This window comes from Pongo pygmaeus, chromosome 10 (genome assembly GCF_028885625.2).
Source record: "Pongo pygmaeus isolate AG05252 chromosome 10, NHGRI_mPonPyg2-v2.0_pri, whole genome shotgun sequence".
NCBI classification, from domain to species: Eukaryota; Metazoa; Chordata; class Mammalia; order Primates; family Hominidae; genus Pongo; species Pongo pygmaeus.
The window spans coordinates 55,201,077-55,222,414 of NC_072383.2; the positions used below are offsets into that span (position 1 = coordinate 55,201,077).

At 43.5% G+C, this 21,338-nt stretch overlaps 1 protein-coding gene across 13 annotated transcripts in view; it reads right to left on the reverse strand.

Annotated features, from left to right (window-relative positions):
* Positions 1-21,338, reverse strand: part of R3HDM2 (R3H domain containing 2) — a 178,829-nt gene that overhangs the window by 134,733 nt on the left and 22,758 nt on the right. For 11 of the 13 annotated variants that reach the window (XM_054445756.2, XM_054445751.2, XM_054445754.2 and 8 more), the window contains exon 2: positions 8,890-8,959. The exons of the other annotated variants lie outside the window; for them this stretch is intronic. Coding sequence is in view for 2 of the 11 variants with exons in the window: in XM_054445736.2 (XP_054301711.1) it covers positions 8,890-8,959 (70 nt within the window). In the remaining 9 variants the exon portion in view is untranslated. The remainder of the gene's footprint in view (positions 1-8,889; positions 8,960-21,338) is intronic. 13 annotated transcript variants of the gene reach the window in all.

The window sequence follows — 21,338 nt, forward strand, 5'->3', positions numbered from 1 at the left end:
AGACAAAGTCTCGCTCTTGTCCCCCAGGTTGGAGTACAATGGCGGGATATCAGCTCATTGCAACCTCAGCCTCCCAGGTTCAAGCGATTCTCTTGCCTCAGCCTCCCAAGTAGCTGGGATTACAGGCGCCTGCCACCATGCCTGGCTAATTTTTGTATTTTTAGTAGAGATGAGGTTTCACCATGTTGGCCAGGCTGACCTCGAACTCATGACCTCAGGTGATCTGCCCGCCTCAGCCTCCCAAAGTGCTGGGATTACAGGTGTGAGCCACCACGCCTGGCCAAGGCACACCAATATTTAAAGGGATAAAGAAGAGGAGTATTTTGAGTGGCAACTATCTGGCGCCAGTGTCATGCAGGCAGTAAAAAGAATTTACCAGGACAGTTGTAGGTAAAGAAAGGCATATTTATTTATTAGAGAAAGTAGGAAAATATGTTGTAAGAAAGCAAATGACAAGTCAGCAAGAGAACTGGCTGCCAGGAGACACAAAGGCTTGCTTGCTGGGGACTCTATAAGATAGTGCTTGTGCTGTGTGCTGAAGAGGGTTAATGATAACACCTTGTGCAGTACTGACAATGTCAAGGTTGCAGTGAGCTAACTTGCATTTTTCTATCAGCTGAGGGTCTGGTGATAGCTGGGTGCAGGAAGATTACGAGTTATTTGCGCAGGAGGGCTATGTGTCCTGGACCACGAAGGCAGATTTACAGCTTATCTGCTTTCTCTTTTTGCTTTCCCTTGGTCCCGCCAGCCTGACTCCTTTTCCCGAATTAGGACTCCACATGGGAGAGGCTTCCATATGGAGGGGGAAAAAATTATAAAAATGAGAAATAAAATAAAATGTAAGAGGACATCACTAGCTATAAATTAAAGAAAGAAAAGATGGTCAGGGCTTTGAAGAAAAGAAAAAACAGCAAAAACCGAATCCATAACTAGTAGTGGGAGAAACAGAATGAAAAAATGAAATCCAGCATTAACTCCAAAATCTCATTTTCACCAAATATTTCAATCCTTTCTCATATAATACTTTTTTCTTATCAGGGTTACTAATAAACAACAGAATGGTTTTGGGCTCATCTCCTTTGCCTTCTTGGTTTACCCTCCAGAGGAAATGCAAACAAGAAAGAAAATAACCAAAAGGATAGAGATGGAAAGAAAAGGAAAGATCCCCTGAAATGTTAGGAGGGAAGTGACTGATGCAGTGACTCAATGAAGAGACACATTCGTTCATGCAGCAAATAACTACTGAGTAACCACTCGCAAAGCACCATGATAGGCAAATGTTGAAAATAGCTGACTAATATACAAAGCTATACCCAGGTTCATCAGCAGAAGCAACAGGCTGGAAATACAAATAAAACTCTACTGGTAAGACTAGCACAGAGGCAGCTCTATTCCAAAGGTGGTTCTAGGAGATGACTCCAAGAGCTCAAAGTCATCTAATTATTGAAAAGTGGCCTAATTCCAGAAAATAACTCCAAAGGAATATTTCAAATGTTTGATAGCCTGTGGCAATGCCATGTCTTGCTGAGTTTTTTACACAGATAAGCACACCTTGGAATACACAGATAAATCTTTAAGAAATCTTAGTGTATACACTACATTGTCAAACTCTGATCTAAGCTCTAAAACAAATAATAAAGCTCAGAGAGAATTATCTAGCTAGATGCACTTAGGTTGGAAAGGCTGCTTTAATTGGTCAACCTACCCTTTAAATGTAGAAGTTGTGATTTTATAAACATGACCATATTTTTTAACAAAGAATAAAAAGATTAGAATAGAAAAAAAGCATATGATAACACCCAGAATTCAGCATTATATCCAAAAAGAACCCTGAACAAGAAAGGATATATTATCATGCACAAGCTGTCACTAAAATATTTTCACACCATCATCTTGTGCTATGGTAGCTGACCTACTTCTAGCTCTAAGCCTGTATCTGATTGATTTGCAATTTTCTGGAATTATGTGGGCTTCAAGAGACACTGAACAACATCAGAGGTATCTTTTTTGTCTGAGCTCTATTTGGCTGCCATTCCCTTTTTAAGAATTCAAGAAAGAAAGGAATTAATGGATAGTAGTCAGTAACAATAGGTGTAATAATGCTAATGAAAACTTTACAGGTTGGGGGAGGGGATTCCACTTCTGGCTAACAGAGTAACAAGAATCAGAATACCTTCCTAGGAGAAATAACTAAAAAAAAAAAAAAAAAGAAAGAAAAAATATATGAAACAATGGTTTTTCAGTTACTGGGCATCAGGCAGTGAAGGATAGTGATTCCTGGGAGATGGGAAACAAATGAGGTGAGTCCTGTGATTATCCAGGCTTAATCCCTAAACAGTGTTTCCAAGGAATGTAACAGGGAAGGAGAGTCTAGGGGGAACAAGGGCAGAGTCCAGCATGCTCCCTGAGTGAAGAAAATAGGACTGAGGCCAAATGCAGTGGCTCACATCTGAAATCCCAGCACTTTGGGAGGCTGAGACAGGAAGATCACTGGAGCTCAGGAGTTCAAGACCAGCTTGGCAACACAGTGAGACCCCATCTTTACAAAAAATAAAACAATTAGCCAAGCAAGGCGGAATGTACCAGTGGTCCCAGCACTTTGGGAGGCTGAGGCAAGAGGATCACTTGAGCCTAGGAGTTCGAGGCTGCAGTGAGCCATGATCACACCGCTGCACTCCAGCCTTGATGACAGAGTGAAATCCGTCTCAAAAAAAAGGAAGAAAGAAATATGTAATTACCAGGCTGGGCGAGGTGGCTCACGCCTGCAATCCCAGCACTTTGGGAGGTGAGGCAGGTGGATTACCTGAGGTCAGGAGTCTGAGACCAGCCTGGCCAACATGGTGAAACCCTGTCTCTACTAAAAATACAGGAAATTAGCCAGGTGTGGTGGTGGTCGCCTGTGATCCCAGCTACTCAGGAGCCTGAGGCAGAAGAATCACTTGAACCCAGGAAGCAGAGGTTGCAGTGAGCCAAGATCGTGCCACTGCACTCCAGCCTGGGCAACAAGAACAAAGAAAACAAATATGTAATTACCATACCCCCAGCAATTAGACTCTTAAGCATTTATCACAGACAAATAAAAACTAATAATTATACAAAAATCTGTACATGAATATTCATAGTAGCTTTATATGCAATAGATGAAAATTGGAACCAACACAGAAGTCCTTCAACAGGTGAATAATTAAGCAAACGCGTACAGCTACACCATGGAATGCTACTCAGCAATCAAAAGGAACAAATTATTGATACATGTAACAACTTTGATGAATCTCCAGATAATTAAGCTAAGTGGGGCAGGGGTTCGGGTAAGCCAATCTCAAAAAGAAAAAAAGCCAACTGTATATACTGTGAGATTCCATCTGTGTAATATTTTTGAAATAAAGATATTATAGAGATGGAGAACATATTAGTGGTTTCCAGGGAATGGGGTGGAGGGAGGGAGGTGTAGTTATAAAAGGGCAACAAGAAAGATCCTTGTGGGGATGGAACTGTTCTGCATCTCCACAGTGATGGTGGATACACACATTATGAAATTCAAATACCGACATACACAAATACAAATACATGTAAAACTGGACAAATCTGAATAAACTAAATTTTACCAATAGCTACTTCCTAACTTTAATATTGTACTATAGTTATGTGATGTTACCAATGGAAGACACTGAGTAAAACGATATCATAGGATATTCCTATACTCTTTTTGCAACTTCCTATAAATCTATACTTGTTTCACAATGAAAAGTTAAAATAAATGACTGATAAATGATACAAATTATAGAATCTGTAAAGACACTTGAAAAGTTATTACCACTATATTCCACATGTGCAAAGAGCTATAGTAAAAAGTGAGTGGCCAGGCCCTGTGGCTCAAGCCTGTAATCCCAGCACTGTGGGAGGCTGAGGTGGGTGGATTACCTGAGGTCAGGAGTTTGAGATCAGCCTGGCCAACATGGCGAAATCCTGTCTCTACTAAAAATACAAAAAATTAGCCAGGTGTGGTGGTGGGCACCTGTAATCCCAGCAATTTGGGAGGCCGAGGCAGGAGAATCGCTTCAACCCAGGAGGTGGAGGTTGCAGTGAGCCGAGATCATGCCATTGCACTCCAGCCTGGGCAACAAGAGCAAAACTCCGTCTCAAAAAAAAAAAAAAAAAAAAAGTGAGCATGTCAGGTAGAAGTAAAAAAAAAAAAAAATCTTTGAATTGTTTGAGATTAAAAATACACTGTATGGGACTAACAACAGATTAGAAATTACATAAGAAAAAATCAGGGGAAAAATTTTGAGAACATAGCAATAGAACTACCCGAAACAGAAACAAGAAAAAATAAATATTGAAATAAAATGCATAGCTGGGCATGGTGGCTCATATCTGTAATCCCACCACTTTGGGAGGCAGAGGTGGGAAGACTGCTTGAGCCCAGGAGTTGCAGGCCAGTTTAGACAATAAAGCAAGACTCCAACTCTACAAAAAAAATTTTTTTTAATTTTAATAAATTCTCCTGGTATGCCTGTAGTCTCAGCTATTTGAGGGGCTGAGGTAGGAGGACTGCTTCAGCCCAGAAGGTCGAAGCTGCAGTGAGCTGGGATCCTGCCACTGCATTCCAGCCTGGGCAACAGAGGGAGATTTCATCTCAAAAAAAAAAAGGCCTACCTAATACATCTGTCAGTGCATTTTTCAAAGAAGAGAAAGTGAAAAAAATTTAAAGAAATAATAATTTAAAAGTTTCCAAACTGGAGTATAACTATAAACACACAGATCCAAGAAGCTCAATGAACCATACCAAGGCACATCATTACCAGAACATTTATATATATATATATTTTTTGAGACAGGGTCTTGCTCTGTCGCCCCAGGCTGGAGTGTAGTGATGCGATCTTGACTCACTGCAACCTCCACCTCCCGGGTTCAAGCGATTCTCATACCTCAGCCTCCCTAGTAGCTGGGACCACAGGCACGTACCACCACGCCTGGCTAACTTTTTTATTTTTAGTAGAGAGAGGGTTTTGCCATGTTGGCCAGGCTGGTCTCAAACTCCTGGCCTCAAGTAATCCACCAGCCTTGGCCTCCCAAAGTGCTGGGATTACAGGTGTGAGCCACCATGCATGGCTCTCTTATTTTTCTAAGAGATGACATCTCGCTGTGTTGCCCAGTCTGGAGCTCAATGGCTATTCACAGGCACGATCATAGTGTTCTACAACCTCAAACTCCTATGCTCAAGTGATCCTCCTACCTCAGGCCTCCCAAGTAGCTGAGACTACAGGCTTCATGAACCACCACACCCAGCTAAGGGAAAATCTTAAAAGCAGCCAGAGCAAAAGGACACAAATAACAGCGGTTTCCAACCTTTTTGGCACCAGGGACCAGTTTTGTGGAAGACAAATTTTCCATGGACAGTAAGGGGATGGTTTCAGGATGAAACTGTTCCACCTCAGATCATCAGGCATCAGATTTGCCTAAGGACTATACAACCTAGATCCCTCACATGCACAGTTCACAATAGAGTTCACACTCCTGTGAGAATCTAATGCCACTGCTGATCTCACAGGAGGCTGAGTTCAGGGGGTAATGTTCACTCGCCTGCCGCTTACCTCTTGGACCAGCACTGGTCCATGGCCCAGTGACTGGGGAACCCTGACATATAGAAGAACAAAGATAAAGATGACAACAGAATTTTTTCTCTCTTTTTTTTATTTTTGAGATGGAGTTTCGCTCTTGTTGCCCAGGCTGGAGTGCAATGGCGCGATCTCGGCTCACCACAACCTCCGCCTCATTGGAAGCTATTCAAGCCCAAAGACAATGAAGTATCTTAAAAAACTAAGGCCGAATGTGGTGGCTCATGTCTACAATCCCACCACTTTGGGAGCCCAGCAGTTCAAGTCTATAGTACACTTTTTTTTTTTTTTTTTGCTAGAGTCTCGCTCTGTCGCCCAGGCTGGAGTGCAGTGGCGTGATCTCGGCTCACTGCAAGCTCCGCCTCTTGGGTTCACGCCATTCTCCTGCCTCAGCCTCCGGAGTAGCTGGGACTACAGGCGCCTACCACCACGCCCAGCTAATATTTTGTATTTTTAGTAGAGACGGGGTTTCACCATGTTAGCCAGCATGGTCTCAATCTCCTGACCTCGTGATCCACCCGCCTTGGCCTCCCAGAGTGCTGGGATTACAGGCGTCAGCCACTGCGCCCAGCATTTTTTTTTTTTTTCCAGAAGGAGTCTCACTCTGTCGCCCAAGCTGGAGTGCAATGGTGCGATCTTGGCTCACTGCAACCTCCGTTTCCCAGGTTCAAGCAATTCTCCTGCCTCTGCCTCCCCAGTAGCTGGGACTACAGGCACCTACCAACACGCCCGGCTAATTTTGGAATTTTTAGTAGAAACGGGGTTTCACCATATTGGTCAGACCAGTCTAGAACTCCTGACCTCAGGTAATCCACCTGCCTTGGCCTCCCAAGTGCTGGGATTACAGGCATAAGCCAGGATGCCCAGCCTATATATAGTACACTTGAACTCGTAGTGCCTGTGAGTAGCCACTATACTCCAGCCTGGGCAACACAGCAAGACCTCATCTCTAAAAAAATAAAATAAAACAAAATAACATAAAGATTATCCAGTTTGGGGAACAAAAAGAAAAAAGAATGAAGAAAAATGAACAAAGTCTGAGAGACCTGTGGGACACCATCAAGCATACTAACAAATACATACTAGGAGTCCTATGAGAGGATAAAAAGGGGCAAGAATAATATTTAGTAAAATAATGGCCAAAAGCTCAAATTTGATGAAAATCACTAATCTATACATCCAGGAAGCTCAATAAATTCCAACCAGGAAAAACTCAGAGATCTACACCTAGGCATACAATCAAACTGTTAAAAGACAAAGACAAAGAGAATCTTGAAAGCAGCAAAAGTGTCTTATCACACAAGAGATCCTTATGATAACATATTTTTCATCAGAAACCATGGAAGCTAAAATAATGTAAACCAAGCATTCCCAAAATCCAGCACAACTATCCTTCAAAAACAAAGGAGAAAAAGATATTCTCAGATAAACAGAAAGACATAATTCATCACTAGCAGACCTACTCTATAAGAAATGGCTCTACTCTAGGCTGGGTGTGGTGGCTCATATCTGTAATCCCAACACTTTGGGAGGCCGAGGCGGGCTCCTGAGGTCAGGAGTTTGAGACTAGCCTGGCCAACATGGAAAAATCCCATCTCTACTAAAAATACAAATAATTAGCTGGGTGTGGTGGCATACACCTGTAATCCCAGCCACTCGAGAGGCTGAGGTGTAAGAATCGCTTGAATCCGGGAGGCGGAGGTTAAAGTGAGCCGAGATCGTGCCACTGCACTCCAGCCTGGGTGACAGAGCAAGAGCCTGTCTCAAAAAAAAAAAAAAAAAAAAGAAAGAAAGAAAAGAAATGGCACAGCAGGCGCGGTGGTGGCTCATGCCTGTAATCCCAGCACTTTGGGTGGCTGAGGCCGGCGGATCATTTGAGGTCAGGAGTTCTAGACCAGCCTGGCCAACATGGTGAAACCCCATCTCTACTGAAAATACAAAAATTAGCCAGGCATGGTAGCATGCACTTGTAGTCCCAGCTACTCGGGAGGCCGAGGCAGGAGAATCACTTTAACCCGGGAGGCGGAGGTTGCAGTGAGTGAACTGAGATGGCGCATGTATACTTTTAATATGTGCAGTTTACTGTATGTCAACTACACTTCAATAAAGGTCTTTTTTGTAAAAGACAGAGAAAGAAAAATAGGACAAATGTATTAATGCTGGCCACTCAATAACTGATATGATAGTACTGCAATTAATGTAATCTGTATATAAGCATTTAAATGCACCAAGAAAGGTCTTATAAGAAACTCTAATAAGGCTTCTTAAAGGTGAAAATACCTGTGAACAGTATCTCAAGCGGGAAGAAATTAAGAGATTTCTGTTATCTATATTAATCACCTCTTAAGAAAGAATTCCCTAGTTATACATATTTACCTTATATGGATATTCATGCAAATACATTTTAACTATTTCAAAATGTTTTATCTACTTTATAAAAAATTATAAGGCTGGGCGTGGTGGCTCACGCCTGTAAACCCAGCACTTTGGAAGGCCGAGGCAGGTGGATCACAAGGTCAGGAGTTCGAGACCAGCCTGGCCAACATGGTGAAACCCCGTCTCTACTAAAAATACAAAAAAAATTAGCTGGGCATGGTGGTGGGCGCCTGTAATCCCAGCATCTAGGGAGGCTGAGGCAGGAGAATCATTTGAACTCAGGAGGCAGAGGTTGCTGAGATCGCGCCATTGCACTCCAGCCTGGGCCATAGGGCAAGACTCCGTTTCAAAAAAAAAAAAAAATTAGAGCCGGGTGCGGTGGCTCATGCCTGTAATCCCAGCACTTTGAGGCTGAGGCGGCCAGGTCACCTAAGGTCGGGAGTTCGAGACCAGCCTGACCAACATGGAGAAACCCCGCCTCTATTAAAAATACAAAACTAGCCGGGCATGGTGGTGCATGCCTGTAATCCCAGCAACTCGGGAAGCTGAGGAAGGAGAATTGCTTGAACCTGGGAGCGGAGGTTGCGGTGAGTTGAGATGGCGCCACTGCACTCCAGCCTTGGCAACAAGAGCAAAACTTCATCTCAAAAAAAAAAAGGTGATCTGCCCACCTCAGCCTCCCAAAGTGCTGGGATTACAGGTGTGAGCCACCTCACCCGGCACTGAACTCACTCTTGATAGACTCCCTGCATCTCAGTTTCTTCACCTACTAAATGGGTACAATAACACTTCCAACACCATGGAGTTGTGTGAGGATTAAATGAGAACAGATGTATAACACTTAATTTGTTGCCTGGAACACAGAAAGTGCTCCATAAATGTTATCTATTATTACCTGAATAAATGCTCAGCCTCCATGAGTCCAGTGCTGGAATGGCATCGCATATAAGAAACAAGTCTAACCTCTGGAGGAGGAGGGGGGCGGAAAAAAAAAAAACAAGTTAAAAGCAATTTTAAACCTTAATATATTAGATCCAATTCAAAATCCACAGCAGCACCTGTTAATACCATCTTTCCCAATTTCTTCGGCTCACAAGGGCAGTTTCCCCTAACACTGCCCCTGCCCTGAACCCTCTATATCCATTCCCACTGTCAATTTACAATAAAAAACCCTGCATTCTGTTCCTCTCTACATTGACTCCCTCTTTGTATGAGCAGTTCTTGGCCTACCACTTTCTAACATAAATTAATCACCCAGTCTATTCCCTGAAATTCTTCAGCTGTTTTTTACTCATTAAAAGGAGTAGTCTAGGCCAGGCACGGTGGCTCACGCCTGTAATCTCAGCACTTTGGGTGGCCGAGGCGGGTGGATCACTTGAGGTTAGGAGTTCAAGACCAGTCTGGTCAACATGGTGAAACCTTGTCTCTACTAAAAATACAAAAAATTAGCCAGGCGCGGTGGCATGTGCCTGTAATCCTAGCTGCTGGGGAGGCTGAGGCAGGAGACTCACTTGAACCCGGGAGGCGGAGGTTGCAGTGAGCCGAGATCGCACCACTGCACTCCAGCCCGGGGGACAGAGTGAGACTCCGTCTCAAATAAATAAATAAATAAATAAAATAAAAAATAAAAAAATAAAAAGAGTAGTCTAGGCTGGGCACGGTGGCTCACGCCTGTAATCCCAGCACTTTGGGAGGCCCAGGCAGGTGGATCACAAGGTCAGGAGTTCAAGACCAGCCTGGCAAAGATAGTGAAACCCCGTCTCTATTAAAAAAACACAAAAATTAGCCGAGTGTGGTGGCGGGCGCCTGTAATCGCAGCTACTCAGAAGGCTGAGCCAGAGAATTGCTTGAACCCAGCAGGCAGAGGGTGCAGTGAGCTGAGATCATACCACTGCACTCCAGGCTGGGTGACAGAGTTAGACTCTGTCTCAAAAAAAAAAAGAGTAGTCTAGGCTGGGCATGGTGACTCACACCTGTAACCCCAGCACTTTACTTTGGGAGGCCAAGGCAGGTGGATCACCTACTGTCAGAAGTTCCAGATCAGCCTGGCCAATATGGTGAAACACCATCTCTACTAAAAATACAACAAATTAGCTGGGCAAGGTGGCATGCACCTGTAATCTCAGCTACTTGGGAGGCTGAGGGAGGAGAATGGCTTGAACCCAGGAGGCAGAAATTGCAGTGAGCCGAGATCACACCATTGCACTCCAGCCTGGGCAGCAAGAGCAAAACTCCATCTCAAATAAAAAAAAAAAATCGTCTAGAACTGAGCAAACAAAACTAGGATCTCTCTTAATAGATGAGAAGCAGAAGTGAAAAGAGGCCAGAGGCAGAATTTTATTCTGTGAATATAAGTAGGCATTGCAAGTACATAATTTAGTATCTCTTCACCCTAAAAGCAGTAGTTATTATTATTACAAGACCCTGAGGGCTGGCTGTTTAATCTATTTCAGGAGGCCACCATTGGAACCCTTAATATGCCCAAGTCAGTCTGTATTCTTGGAAGCCTTCAAAACACCCAAGCCCTACTGTGTTCTATGCTAAAGTGAGAATATCCCTAACTCACCATTTTGTTTTATAACCCTGTTCCACAAATACCACATCATCAAAGTCTGCCCTCTTGATATCTTAACAAAGGTTTCTATGAAAAAGTTCTAGTTTTTTTTTATAGCCTCTGCACATCACGGTTTTGACGTTAGGAATGTGGAGTAGTTGGCTAAAGTTGCGAAGGAATGGCCAGAGGATATTGCCTTTCCCCTTTTCACCACTAGTGCTGGTCCTAAAACACTCCTCCTGTGGTAAACTTTTTCCCATGAAATACCTTGTTCTCCCCTATGCAAAATATTTACTAGTTTCCTTTCCTCATTGGCACTCAAGCCATGCCCAGATTCATCTAATTTTTAAGCAGGCACAGTGGGTTCACACTAAGAGCTTTGTCACACCAAGAGGTCACTCTCTAACTCTGATTAAGAGAATCAAGAGCAACATAATTTTGACTTTCTTGCCCTAATTGTAATCATATCATAATTAAAAGTGAAATACTGTGGGCCGGGCACGGTGGCTCACGCCTATAATCCCAGCACTTTGGGAGGCTAAGGCAGGCGAATCACGAGGTCAGGAGTTCGAGACCAGGCTGGCCAACATGGTGAAACCCCGTCTCTACTAAAAATACAAAAATTAGCTGGGCATGGTGGCGGGCACCTGTAATTCCAGCTACTCAGGAGGCTGAAGCAGGAAAATCGCTTGAAACCGGTCGGAGGGGGAGGTGGGCAGGGGAGAGGGGCAGAGGTTGTAGTGAGCCAAAATCACACCACTTCACTCCAGCAGCCTGGGCGAAAGAGCAAGACTCTGCCTCAAAAAAAAAAAAAAGAAATATTTTATTACCTTGTTCGTATCTGTACCTGCAATTCTAAACAGTGTCTGACACATAATAAGCACTGAAACAGTTTTCTAATTGTTTGGTGCATTTACAAAGCTAAGAAGTTACTTCCTCTGAGGTAAACTTGGGTTTCTTAAGGTGTTTAAAACTTATTTGTATAGCCAATAAAATGGCCAAACTGTCAAAACCTTGTTCTTTTCTTCATTCTAACAATCTGCCTTGTATTCTCAGAAATCTCTCTTCCTTTCTTTTTTTTTTTTTGAGACGGAGTCTTACTCTGTCACGCAGGCTGGAGTGCAGGCTGGATCTCGGCTCACTGCAACCTCCACCTCCTGGGTTCAAGCCATTCTCCTGCCTCAACCTCCCAAGTAGGTGGGATTACAGGTGCCTGCCACCATGCCCGGCTAATTTTTATATTTTTAGTAGCAACAGAGTTTCACCATGTTGGTCAGGCTGGTCTCAAACTCCTGACCTCAGGTGATCCGCCCGCCTCAGCCTCCCAAAGTGCTGGGATTACAGGCATGAGCCACCACACCCAGCCCTCTCTTCCTTTCTCAGAAGGTAAAATTTACACTTGGAAAATAAAATGGCAGTCATATCTGGCAGTTAACTGTTCTCTGCCTCTGTGGGGCCGAAATCCAATCTTCTGAGGCAGCAGCAATTGTCAAAGATCTGGCTACCAGCATAGCATGGAGGAGTGCTTCACAGCTTAGAACCATTTAGGCTAAATTGACCCAAGTAGCAAACACCTATAAGAGAATCACTGCTGATAAGACTTCTATGAAGGATTCCAAATGTCTTAAAGATAACTTCACAGGAGTGGAAAGGAGCTGAACTCAGCCATCTGACTACTGAAGCGTTCTATAAACTTTTAGGCAAGGCACAGTGGCTCACACTTGTAATCCCAGCACTTTGGGAGGCCGAGGTGGGTGGATCAGGAGGTCAGGAGTTTGAGACCAGCCTGGCTGGCGTGGTGAAATACCATCTCTACTAAAAATACAAAAATTAGCCGGGCATGGTGGTGTGCACCTGTAGTCCCAGCTTCTCGGCAGACTGAGGCAGCAGAATCACTTGAACCCGAGAGGTGGAGGTTGCAGTGAGCTGAGATCATGCCACTACACTTCAGCCTGGGCAACAGAGTGAGACTCCGTCTCAAAAAATAAAATAAAATAAAATAAAAATAAAGCTTTAATAATGACCCTGTCACCAGAAAAACAGACACTTTGTCCTAGCCTTCTAATCAGCTGTATTTAGCAGCCAACATCCATCTTTTGCAATAAAATGCCACCTCTTAGTTCCTATTGCTATCAAATTATCACAGGTTTAGGCAATAGATAAATCAGAAACTACAGTTAACTTGTCTAGGACCCAAGACAATTAGTAAAACTTACTTGGAGAAGCAGAATAGCCTCTAGTCACCTGAAGACAAGTTTTAAAGATCCTAACAACTGTTAACACTTGGGCACACCAAAATGGCTGTAATCTGAAAAACAGCCACATGTCACTTCTAATGGTGTCATTATACTAACAGTGACCTTCCCCCTCTGAAAGTTTTTAAAGTAAGCTAAATCTTGAACAATGACTCCTACTCTTCTCTAAAATAGGAGCTATGACAGCTACCTTAATGGGATGCCCGATAAACTCAGACGGCTCACTGTGCTGACATTCTCACCTCACCTAGGACTTCTGCTGATTCATTCTGATGGGCTGACAAGTCACTGACTTGTCAAAGAATCTTGTTTATTTCACATATAAAAACACTGTCTATTCCAGTGTGGAGATTCCTCAGGGATCTAGAACTAGAAACACCATTTGACCCAGCCATCCCATTACTGGGTATATACCCAAAGGATTATAAATCATGCTGCTATAAAGACACATGCACATGTATGTTTATTGCGGCACTATTCACAATAGCAAAGACTTGGAACCAACCCAAATGTCCAACAATGATAGACTGGATTAAGAAAATGTGGCATATATACACCATGGAATACTATGCAGCCATAAAAAATGATGAGCTCATGTCCTTTGTAGGGACATGGATGAAGCTGAAAACCATCATTCTCAGCAAACTATCGCAAGGACAAAAAACCAAACACCGCATGTTCTCACTCATAAGTGGGAATTGAACAATGAGAACACTTGGACACAGGAAAGGGAACATCACACACCGGGGCCTGTTGTGGGGTGGGGGGGTGGGGGAGGGATAGCATTAGGAGATATACCTAATGTAAATGACAAGTTAATGGGTGCAGCACACCATCATGGCACACGTATACATATGTAACAAATCTGCACGTTGTACACATGTACCCTAGAACTTAAAGTATAATAAAAATATATATATATATATAAAAAAACACTGTCTACTCAAGACAACTACTATCCAGACACCTTCTGCTCCTGCAACAGAGCCCTTCCCTCTCTGACTTCATGGAGCAACTAGCAAAAACAAAATATATATGTATATTTCAGGTCAATATTAGTAACTCTCTATAACTAACAAGCCATAAAGGGCTGGAAATAGAGCCCATAAAAGGACCAGAGTGTTAACCCTCAGAAATTGCCAATTTTTCAAAGAGATAAAAATCACCTGGGGAAGAAACAATAGCTTTTCAGCATTAACAGATGTTTGGTATTATTACGGTAATCTGAAAGATAGTTGCTAAGCTGGGACCTGAAAATATCAGTCCCCAGCCACACCAAATAATCATAGAAATATTTAAGTAAGCTTTGTTCTAACATGAACTTCAAAAAAAAAAGACAAGTCAGGGCAATAAGGGCAATAAAAACAAGCAGAAAACATCCATTTCATTTAAAAAGAATGAAAGAGAGAAAGGGAAGGGGAAAAAGAGGAATGATAAAGAACTATGCCCACGTTTAACATGGCCACAGTTATGTGTAGCAATTCCCATAAAGAAGTGCAGTTCATCTCAAAAAAAAAAAAGAGTGCAGTTCATTTCCCCACCCCTTGAATATGAGCTGGCCTTGTGACTTGCTTTAACCATCAGAATGCAGCATGAATGACACTGCGACCACCGAGCCCAGGCCTCAAGAGGCCGTTCAGTTTCCACTCAAAACCTCTTGGAACCTAACCATCATGCAAAGAAGCCAAGCCAGCCTGCAAGAGGCCATACCAACCTAGAGGACAGCTCTAGCCCAATGCTAGACATGTGAATGAGGCTATCCAGGTCCAACCAGCCCCTAGCTAACGTGCCAGCTGACCACAAATGAGTGAGCCCAGCCAAAAGCCACGTGGAATAGAGGCAAACTGTGACAGATGAGCCTTGCTCAAATTGCCAACCCACTTAAATCATAAACAAAGAATGCAGCTGACCATTGAACAATATAGGTTTATTACCAATGATAAAAATCGAGCCTCAAGTGAAAATCAGAATTTTGAAAAACATGTAATCACTATGATGAGCTTGACAGTTTCTCAATACTTAAAGACTATTCTGCCAGGCACAGTGGCTCATGCCTGTAATCCCAGAATTTTGGGAGGCTAAGGTAGGTGGATCATTTGGGGTCAGGAGTTCAAGACCAGCCTGGCCAACATGGTGAAACCCCTGACTCTACTAAAAATACAAAAATTAGCTGGGTGTGGTGGCAGGCACCTGTAGTCCCAGCTACTCGGGAGGCTGAGGCAGGAGATCACTTGGACCCGGGAGGTGGAGGTTGCGGTGAGCCAAGATTGAGCTGCTGCATTCCAGCCTGGGCAACAAAGCAAGACTCTGTCTCAAAAAAATAAAAGAAAAAGTGCATGCACAAGCCAGACACAGTGGCTTACACCTGTTATCCCAGCGCTTTGGGAGGCCGAGGCAGGTGGATCTTCTGAAGTCAGGAGTTAGAGACCATCCTGGCCAACATGGTGAAACCCCATCTCTACTAAAAATACAAAAATTAGCCAGACAGGGTGACAGGCGCCTGTTATCCCAGCTACTCAGGAGATTGAGTCAGGAGAATCTCCTGAATCCGAGAGGCAGAGGTTGCAGTGAGCTGAGATCCCACCACTGCACTCCAGCCTGGGCAAGAGAGCAAGATTCCATCTCAAAAACAAAAAAAAAAAAAGTGCATACATATCCCACAATACTCTGCATGCATAAACAAAAATAAGGAAATGTTTTTGGAGATAAGAGTCTCACTCTGTCGCCCAGGCTGGACTGCAGTGACGCCATCTCAGCTCATTGCAACCTGCACCTCCTGGGTTCAAGCAATTCTCATACCTCAGCCTTCCAAATAGCCATGCACCACCACGTCCAGCTAATTTTTATATTTTTAGTAGAGTTGGGAGTTTCACCATGTTGGCCAGGCTGGTCTCAAACTCCTGGCCTCCCAGCCTGACCAAAATGGCGAAACCCCATCTCTACTAAAAATACAAAAATTAGCCGGGCGTGGTGGCAGGCGCTTGTAAATCTCAGCTACTCGGGAGGCTGAGGTAGGAGAATCACCTCAACCCGGGAGGCAGAGGCTGCAGTGAGCTGAGATCACAGCACTGTCCTCCAGTCTGGGCAACAGAGCAGGACTCTGTCTCCAAAAAAAAACTCCTGGCCTCAAGTGATCCACCTGCCTTGGCCTCCCAAAATGCTGGGATTACAGACATAAGCTACTGCAGCCAGCCAAAAATAAGGAAATTCTTGATGTACAATACCTAAAAGCTATATTGCTACGTGAAAAAAGATGCAGAACCATTTTTGTAAAATGGGAGAAAATACACATATACATACTTGCCTTTTTTATGCTTATCAATGCATATGAAGCACAAAAACTGGTAATAATAGTTGCCTCTGGAGAGAGGCATAGGAAGTGACTGGTTTGGGGGTATAAGAGCAAGATGGGGCCAGGCACGGTGGCTCATACCTGTAATCCCAGCACTTTGGGATGGGAGGCTGAGGCAAATGGATCACCTGAGGTTAGGAGTTTGAGACCAGCCTGACCAACATGGTGAAACCTCATCTCTACTAAAAATACAAAACAATTGGCTGGGTGCGGGGGGCTCACGTCTGTAATCCTAGCACTTTGGGAGGCCGAGGTGGGTGGATCACGAAGTCAAGAGATCGAGACCATCCTGGCCAACATTGTGAAATCCCGTATCTACTAAAAATACAAAAATTAGCTGGGCGTGATGGCGCACGCCTGTAGTCCCAGCTACTTGGGAGGCTGAGGCAGGCGAATGGCTTGAACCTGGGAGGCGGAGGTTGTAGTGAGCCAAGATCACACCATTGCACTCCAGCCTGGGTGACAAGAGCGAAACTCAGTCTCAGTCTCAAAAAAAAAAAGAGCAAGATGGGGCCTGGCATGGTGGCTAACACCTGTTACTCCAGCACTTTGGGAGACAGGGGCAGGTGTATTGCTTGAGCTCAGGAATTCAAGACCAGCCTGGGCAACATGGCAAAAACCCATCTCTTCTAAATATACCAAAAATTAGCTGAGTGTGGTGGCTCACACCTGTAGTCCCAGCTCAACTTGTGAGGCTGAGGTGGGAGGAGGGAGGATCACCTGAGCCCAGGAGGTGGAGGCTGCAGTGAGCCAAGATGATGCCACTACACTCCAGCCTGGGCAACAGAGTGAGACTCTGTCTCAAAAAAAAAAGGCAGGATGGAAACTCCATTTCATACTTTTTTCTATCCTTAAAACTTTGAACCATATAAATGTAATACCAATTCAAAAAGTAAATCCAAAAATGTATAAAAATTCTCATTTTACATAAGGAACAACTTCTCATATTTTTTTCTCTAGTCTCAAAAAATATCCATCCCATGTGCTTACTTTGGCAGCACATATACTTAAAAAAAAAAAAAAAAAAGTCCATTCCTAATTTTTTTTTTTTTTTTTTGAGATGGAGTTTCACTCTTGTTGCCCAGGCTGGAGTGTAATGGCGCAATCTTGGCTCACCACAACCTCTGCCTTCCGGGTTCAAGCGATTCTCCTGCCTCATCCTCCCGAGTAGCTGGGATTACAGACATGCACCACAACGCCCGGCTAATTTTGTATTTTTAGTAGAGATGGGGTTTCTCCATGTTGGTCAGGCTGGTCTCGAACTCCCAACCTCAGGTGATCCGCCCGCCTCGGCCTCCCAAAGTGCTAGGATTACAGGCGTGAGCCACCACGCCTGGCCATCCATTCCTAATTTTTAACTATAGGTTCAGTGCTACCTAAACAAGGTATCTAGCCAGGCACGGTGGCTCACGCCTGTAATCCCAGCACTTTGGGAGGCCGAGGAGGGCAGATCACGAGGTCAAGAGATTGAGACCATCCTGGCCAACATGGTGAAACCTCGTCTCTATTAAAAATAAAATAAAAAAAAAATTAAATAGGCATGGTGGCATGCGCCTGTAGTCCCAGCTACTCAAGAGGCTGAAACAGAACTGCTTGAACCCAGGAGGTGGAGGTTAGAGTGAGCCGAGATGTCGCCACTGCACTCCAGCCTGGCAACAGAGCGAGACTCTGTCTCAAAACAAAAACAAACAAACAAACAAAACAAGGTATCTAGGCCAGGCATGCTGGCTCACACCTGTAATCCCCGTACTTTGAGGCTGAGGCCAGAGGATCACTTGAATGCAGTTCAATACCAGCTTGAAAAACATAATGAGATCCCATCTGTATTTGTAAAATACAGATTTTACAAAAAAATAAAAATTTTAAACAAGATATCTATAATTAATATGAGACAAAGATACCCACCCACTATGAAACCTTTGAATCGTTAAGTAGGTTAACTAGTGATTCTGGGGTAGGGTCAGAATTTTCATCTTTTACGTTATATACTTTTTTCCTTTCTTTCTCTTTTTTCAAGACAGTGTCTCACTCTGTTACCCCAGCTAGAGTACAGTGACATGATCATAGCTCACTGTAACCTCAACCTCCTGGGCTCGAGTAATCTTCCCACCTCAGCCTCCCAAGCAGCTAGGACTACAGGTATGTGTCACAGCACACTCAAGTAATTTAAAAAATTTTTTGTAGAGATGCAGGTCTCACTATGTTGACTAGGCTGGCTTTTATACTTTAAAATCATTTAAATTTCTCATAATGAGTACATATTACTTTTCTAATTTGAAAAATGCAAATTTCTATATGATTGAAGATGTTAAAGGAAAACCTACTGGCCGGGTGCAGTGGCTCATGCCTGTAATCTCAGAACTTTAGGAGGCCAAGACTGAAGCTGAGATCAGGAGTTCAAGACCAGCCTGGGCAACATAGTGAGACCTTGTCTCTACTAAAAATAACAAAAATTAGCTAGGCATAGTGGTGTGTGCTGTAGTCCCAGCTACTGGGGAGGCTGAGGCAGGAAGATGGCTTAAGCCTGGAAGATCAAGACTGCAGTGAGCTATGATCACACCACTGCACTATGGCCTGGGTGACAGAGTGAGAGTGTCTCAAAAAAAGAAGACAGGCCAACCTACAGTCCAAATGTTGAATTGGAAATACTGACATGAACTTAGGATATACTTTCTTTAAAAACAAACAAAAAATACCTTATTTCCTATAGAAAACTCCAAGAAACAATGACCAACACACTAAGCAAATGAATACCTTTTGCACCCAGATTGTGATCTCTAAACATCATTTCTCCATAAAAGGAACCAGGATTTGGGGGGCAATGTCTGATCCATGTTCAGAAATGAAAATGTAAAAGATGATCTTTGGTCATCTTGTCAGACCAGAAAAGGAAGCTATCAAAAACTAACAGGATCACATCCAAAGGACATAGGAGCCAACTTGAAGAGGTTCCCATTTGCCAAAGATGAGACAATGAGACATTAATAAGGATAAAACTGAAATTGGCCAGGCGCAGTGGCTCATGCCTGTAATCCCAGCATTTTGGGAGGCCAACGCAGGCGGATCACCTGAGGTCGGGAGTTCAAAACCAGCCTGACCGACATGGTGAAACCCCATCTCTACTAAAAATACAAAATTAGCCAGGTGTGGTGGCAGGCGCCTGTAATCCCAGCTACTTGGGAGACTGAGGCAGGAGAATCGCCTGAACCCAGGAGGTGGCGGTTGCAGTGAGCCGAGATCGCACCACTGCGCTCCAGCCTGGGCAACAAGGGCAAAACTCCGTCTCAAAAAAAAAAAAAAAAAAAAAACTGAAATTGGCTTAAACACATTAAATATATTGAAGAGTCCATAATGACTATTTTTTAAAAACTCATTAGTCAACTTTAGAAAATGTTAATAAACAAACTAATTATTTTGAAAATGGTATAACTGTTAATTAAAAGATTTAGACATTTGTCTTTTCTGTCCTATACAAATTGTACCTCAGTAACCAAATAAGCGATGAGGGGAGTATCTTTTATAAAAAGTACTGCAGCTAAAAAAAATTAAGAAATGATAGAATTTGAGTATTACCATTTATAATTTCTAATGAAGTTCAATGAAGTAAGGGATCTAGGCAATGATTATCAACAGCTGCTGACATCATAAAAAGGAGATTAATAGACATCACATGCCCTTGATGGAAGTATACAACACTGCATAAAGCATGCTAACCAAAAATATTGAATCTCAACCTGATCATCTAGATATAACTACCAATTTGAAGAAAATATGGGAGACAGAGAACATGTTAAATGACACCACAATAATGTCAATCAATTAATCCAGCTAACTGCAGGAAACTCTACTGGACAGATGACCCAGTTTCTTTAATATATAAACTACAAAGGAAAATAAGTGACGGAAAGTCTTTTAGAAAAAGAGATGTTACGGTGGGCATGGTGGCCTGTAATCCCAGCACTTTGGGAGGCCAAGGCGGGTGGATCGCTTGAGGTCAGAATTTCGAGACCAGCCTGGCCAACATGTTGAAACCCCATCTTTACTAAAAACACAAAAATTAGCTGGGCATGGTGACGGCATGTGTAATCCCAGCTACCTGGGAAGCTGAGACAGGAAAATCGCTTGAACCCGGGATGTGGAGGTTGCAGTTAGCCAAGATCTCACCACTGCACTCCAGCTTGGGCAACAGAGCAAGACTCCTTCTCAAGAAAAAAAAAAAAAAAAAAAATTAAAAGACGTTAAACATGCACTGACCAACTACAACAGACTTTATTTGGATCCTATTTTAAACATATAAGCTACTAAAAAAATCATGATACAATCAGTGAAATATGAACACCAGATATTTAATATTAAAGAATTTTTTTTCTTTTTTTCTTTTTTGAGACAGAGTGTCACTCTGCTGCCCAGGCTGGAGTGCAGTGGCACAATTTCAGCTCACTGCAACCTCCGCCCTCTGGGTTCAAGCAATTCTCCTGCCTCAGCCTCCTGAGTAGCTGGAATTACAGGTGTCTGCCACCGCGCCCAGCTAATTTTTTGTGTTTTTAGTAGAGACGGGGTTTCACCATCTTGGCCAGGCTGGTCTTGAACTCCTGACCTCGTGATCCACCCGCCTCGGCCTCCCAAAGTGCTGGGATTACAGGCATGAGCCACCACACCCAGCCTGGAATCATTATTTTAAACAGGCAATTGGTTTTTTAAAGTCCTTATTTTTGGCGTGTTTTTTTGTTTTCTTTTTTAGAGAAAAGGGTCTCGCCCTGTTACCCAGGCTAGAGTGCAGTTGTAAAATCACGGCTCACTACAGCCTGAAACTGCTGGGCTCAAACAATCGTCTCAGCTCAGCCTCCCACATAGCTGGGGACTACAGGTGCGTGCCACCACATCCAGCTAATTTTTTGTTTTTCTGATGGTGGAGTCTCACTCTGTTGCCCAGGTTGGAGTGCAGTGGCGCAAACTCAGCTAACTGCAACCTCCACCTCCCAGGTTCAAGCCATTCTCCTGCCTCAGCCTCCCGAGTAGCTGAAATTACAGGCGTTCGCCACCACGCCCAGTTAGTTTTTATTACTTTAGGTAGAAACAGGGTTTCACCATGTTGGTCAGGCTGATCTCGAACTCCTAACCTCAAATGATCCTCCCACCTCGGCCTCCCAAAGTGCTGGCATTACAGGTGTAAGCCACCATGC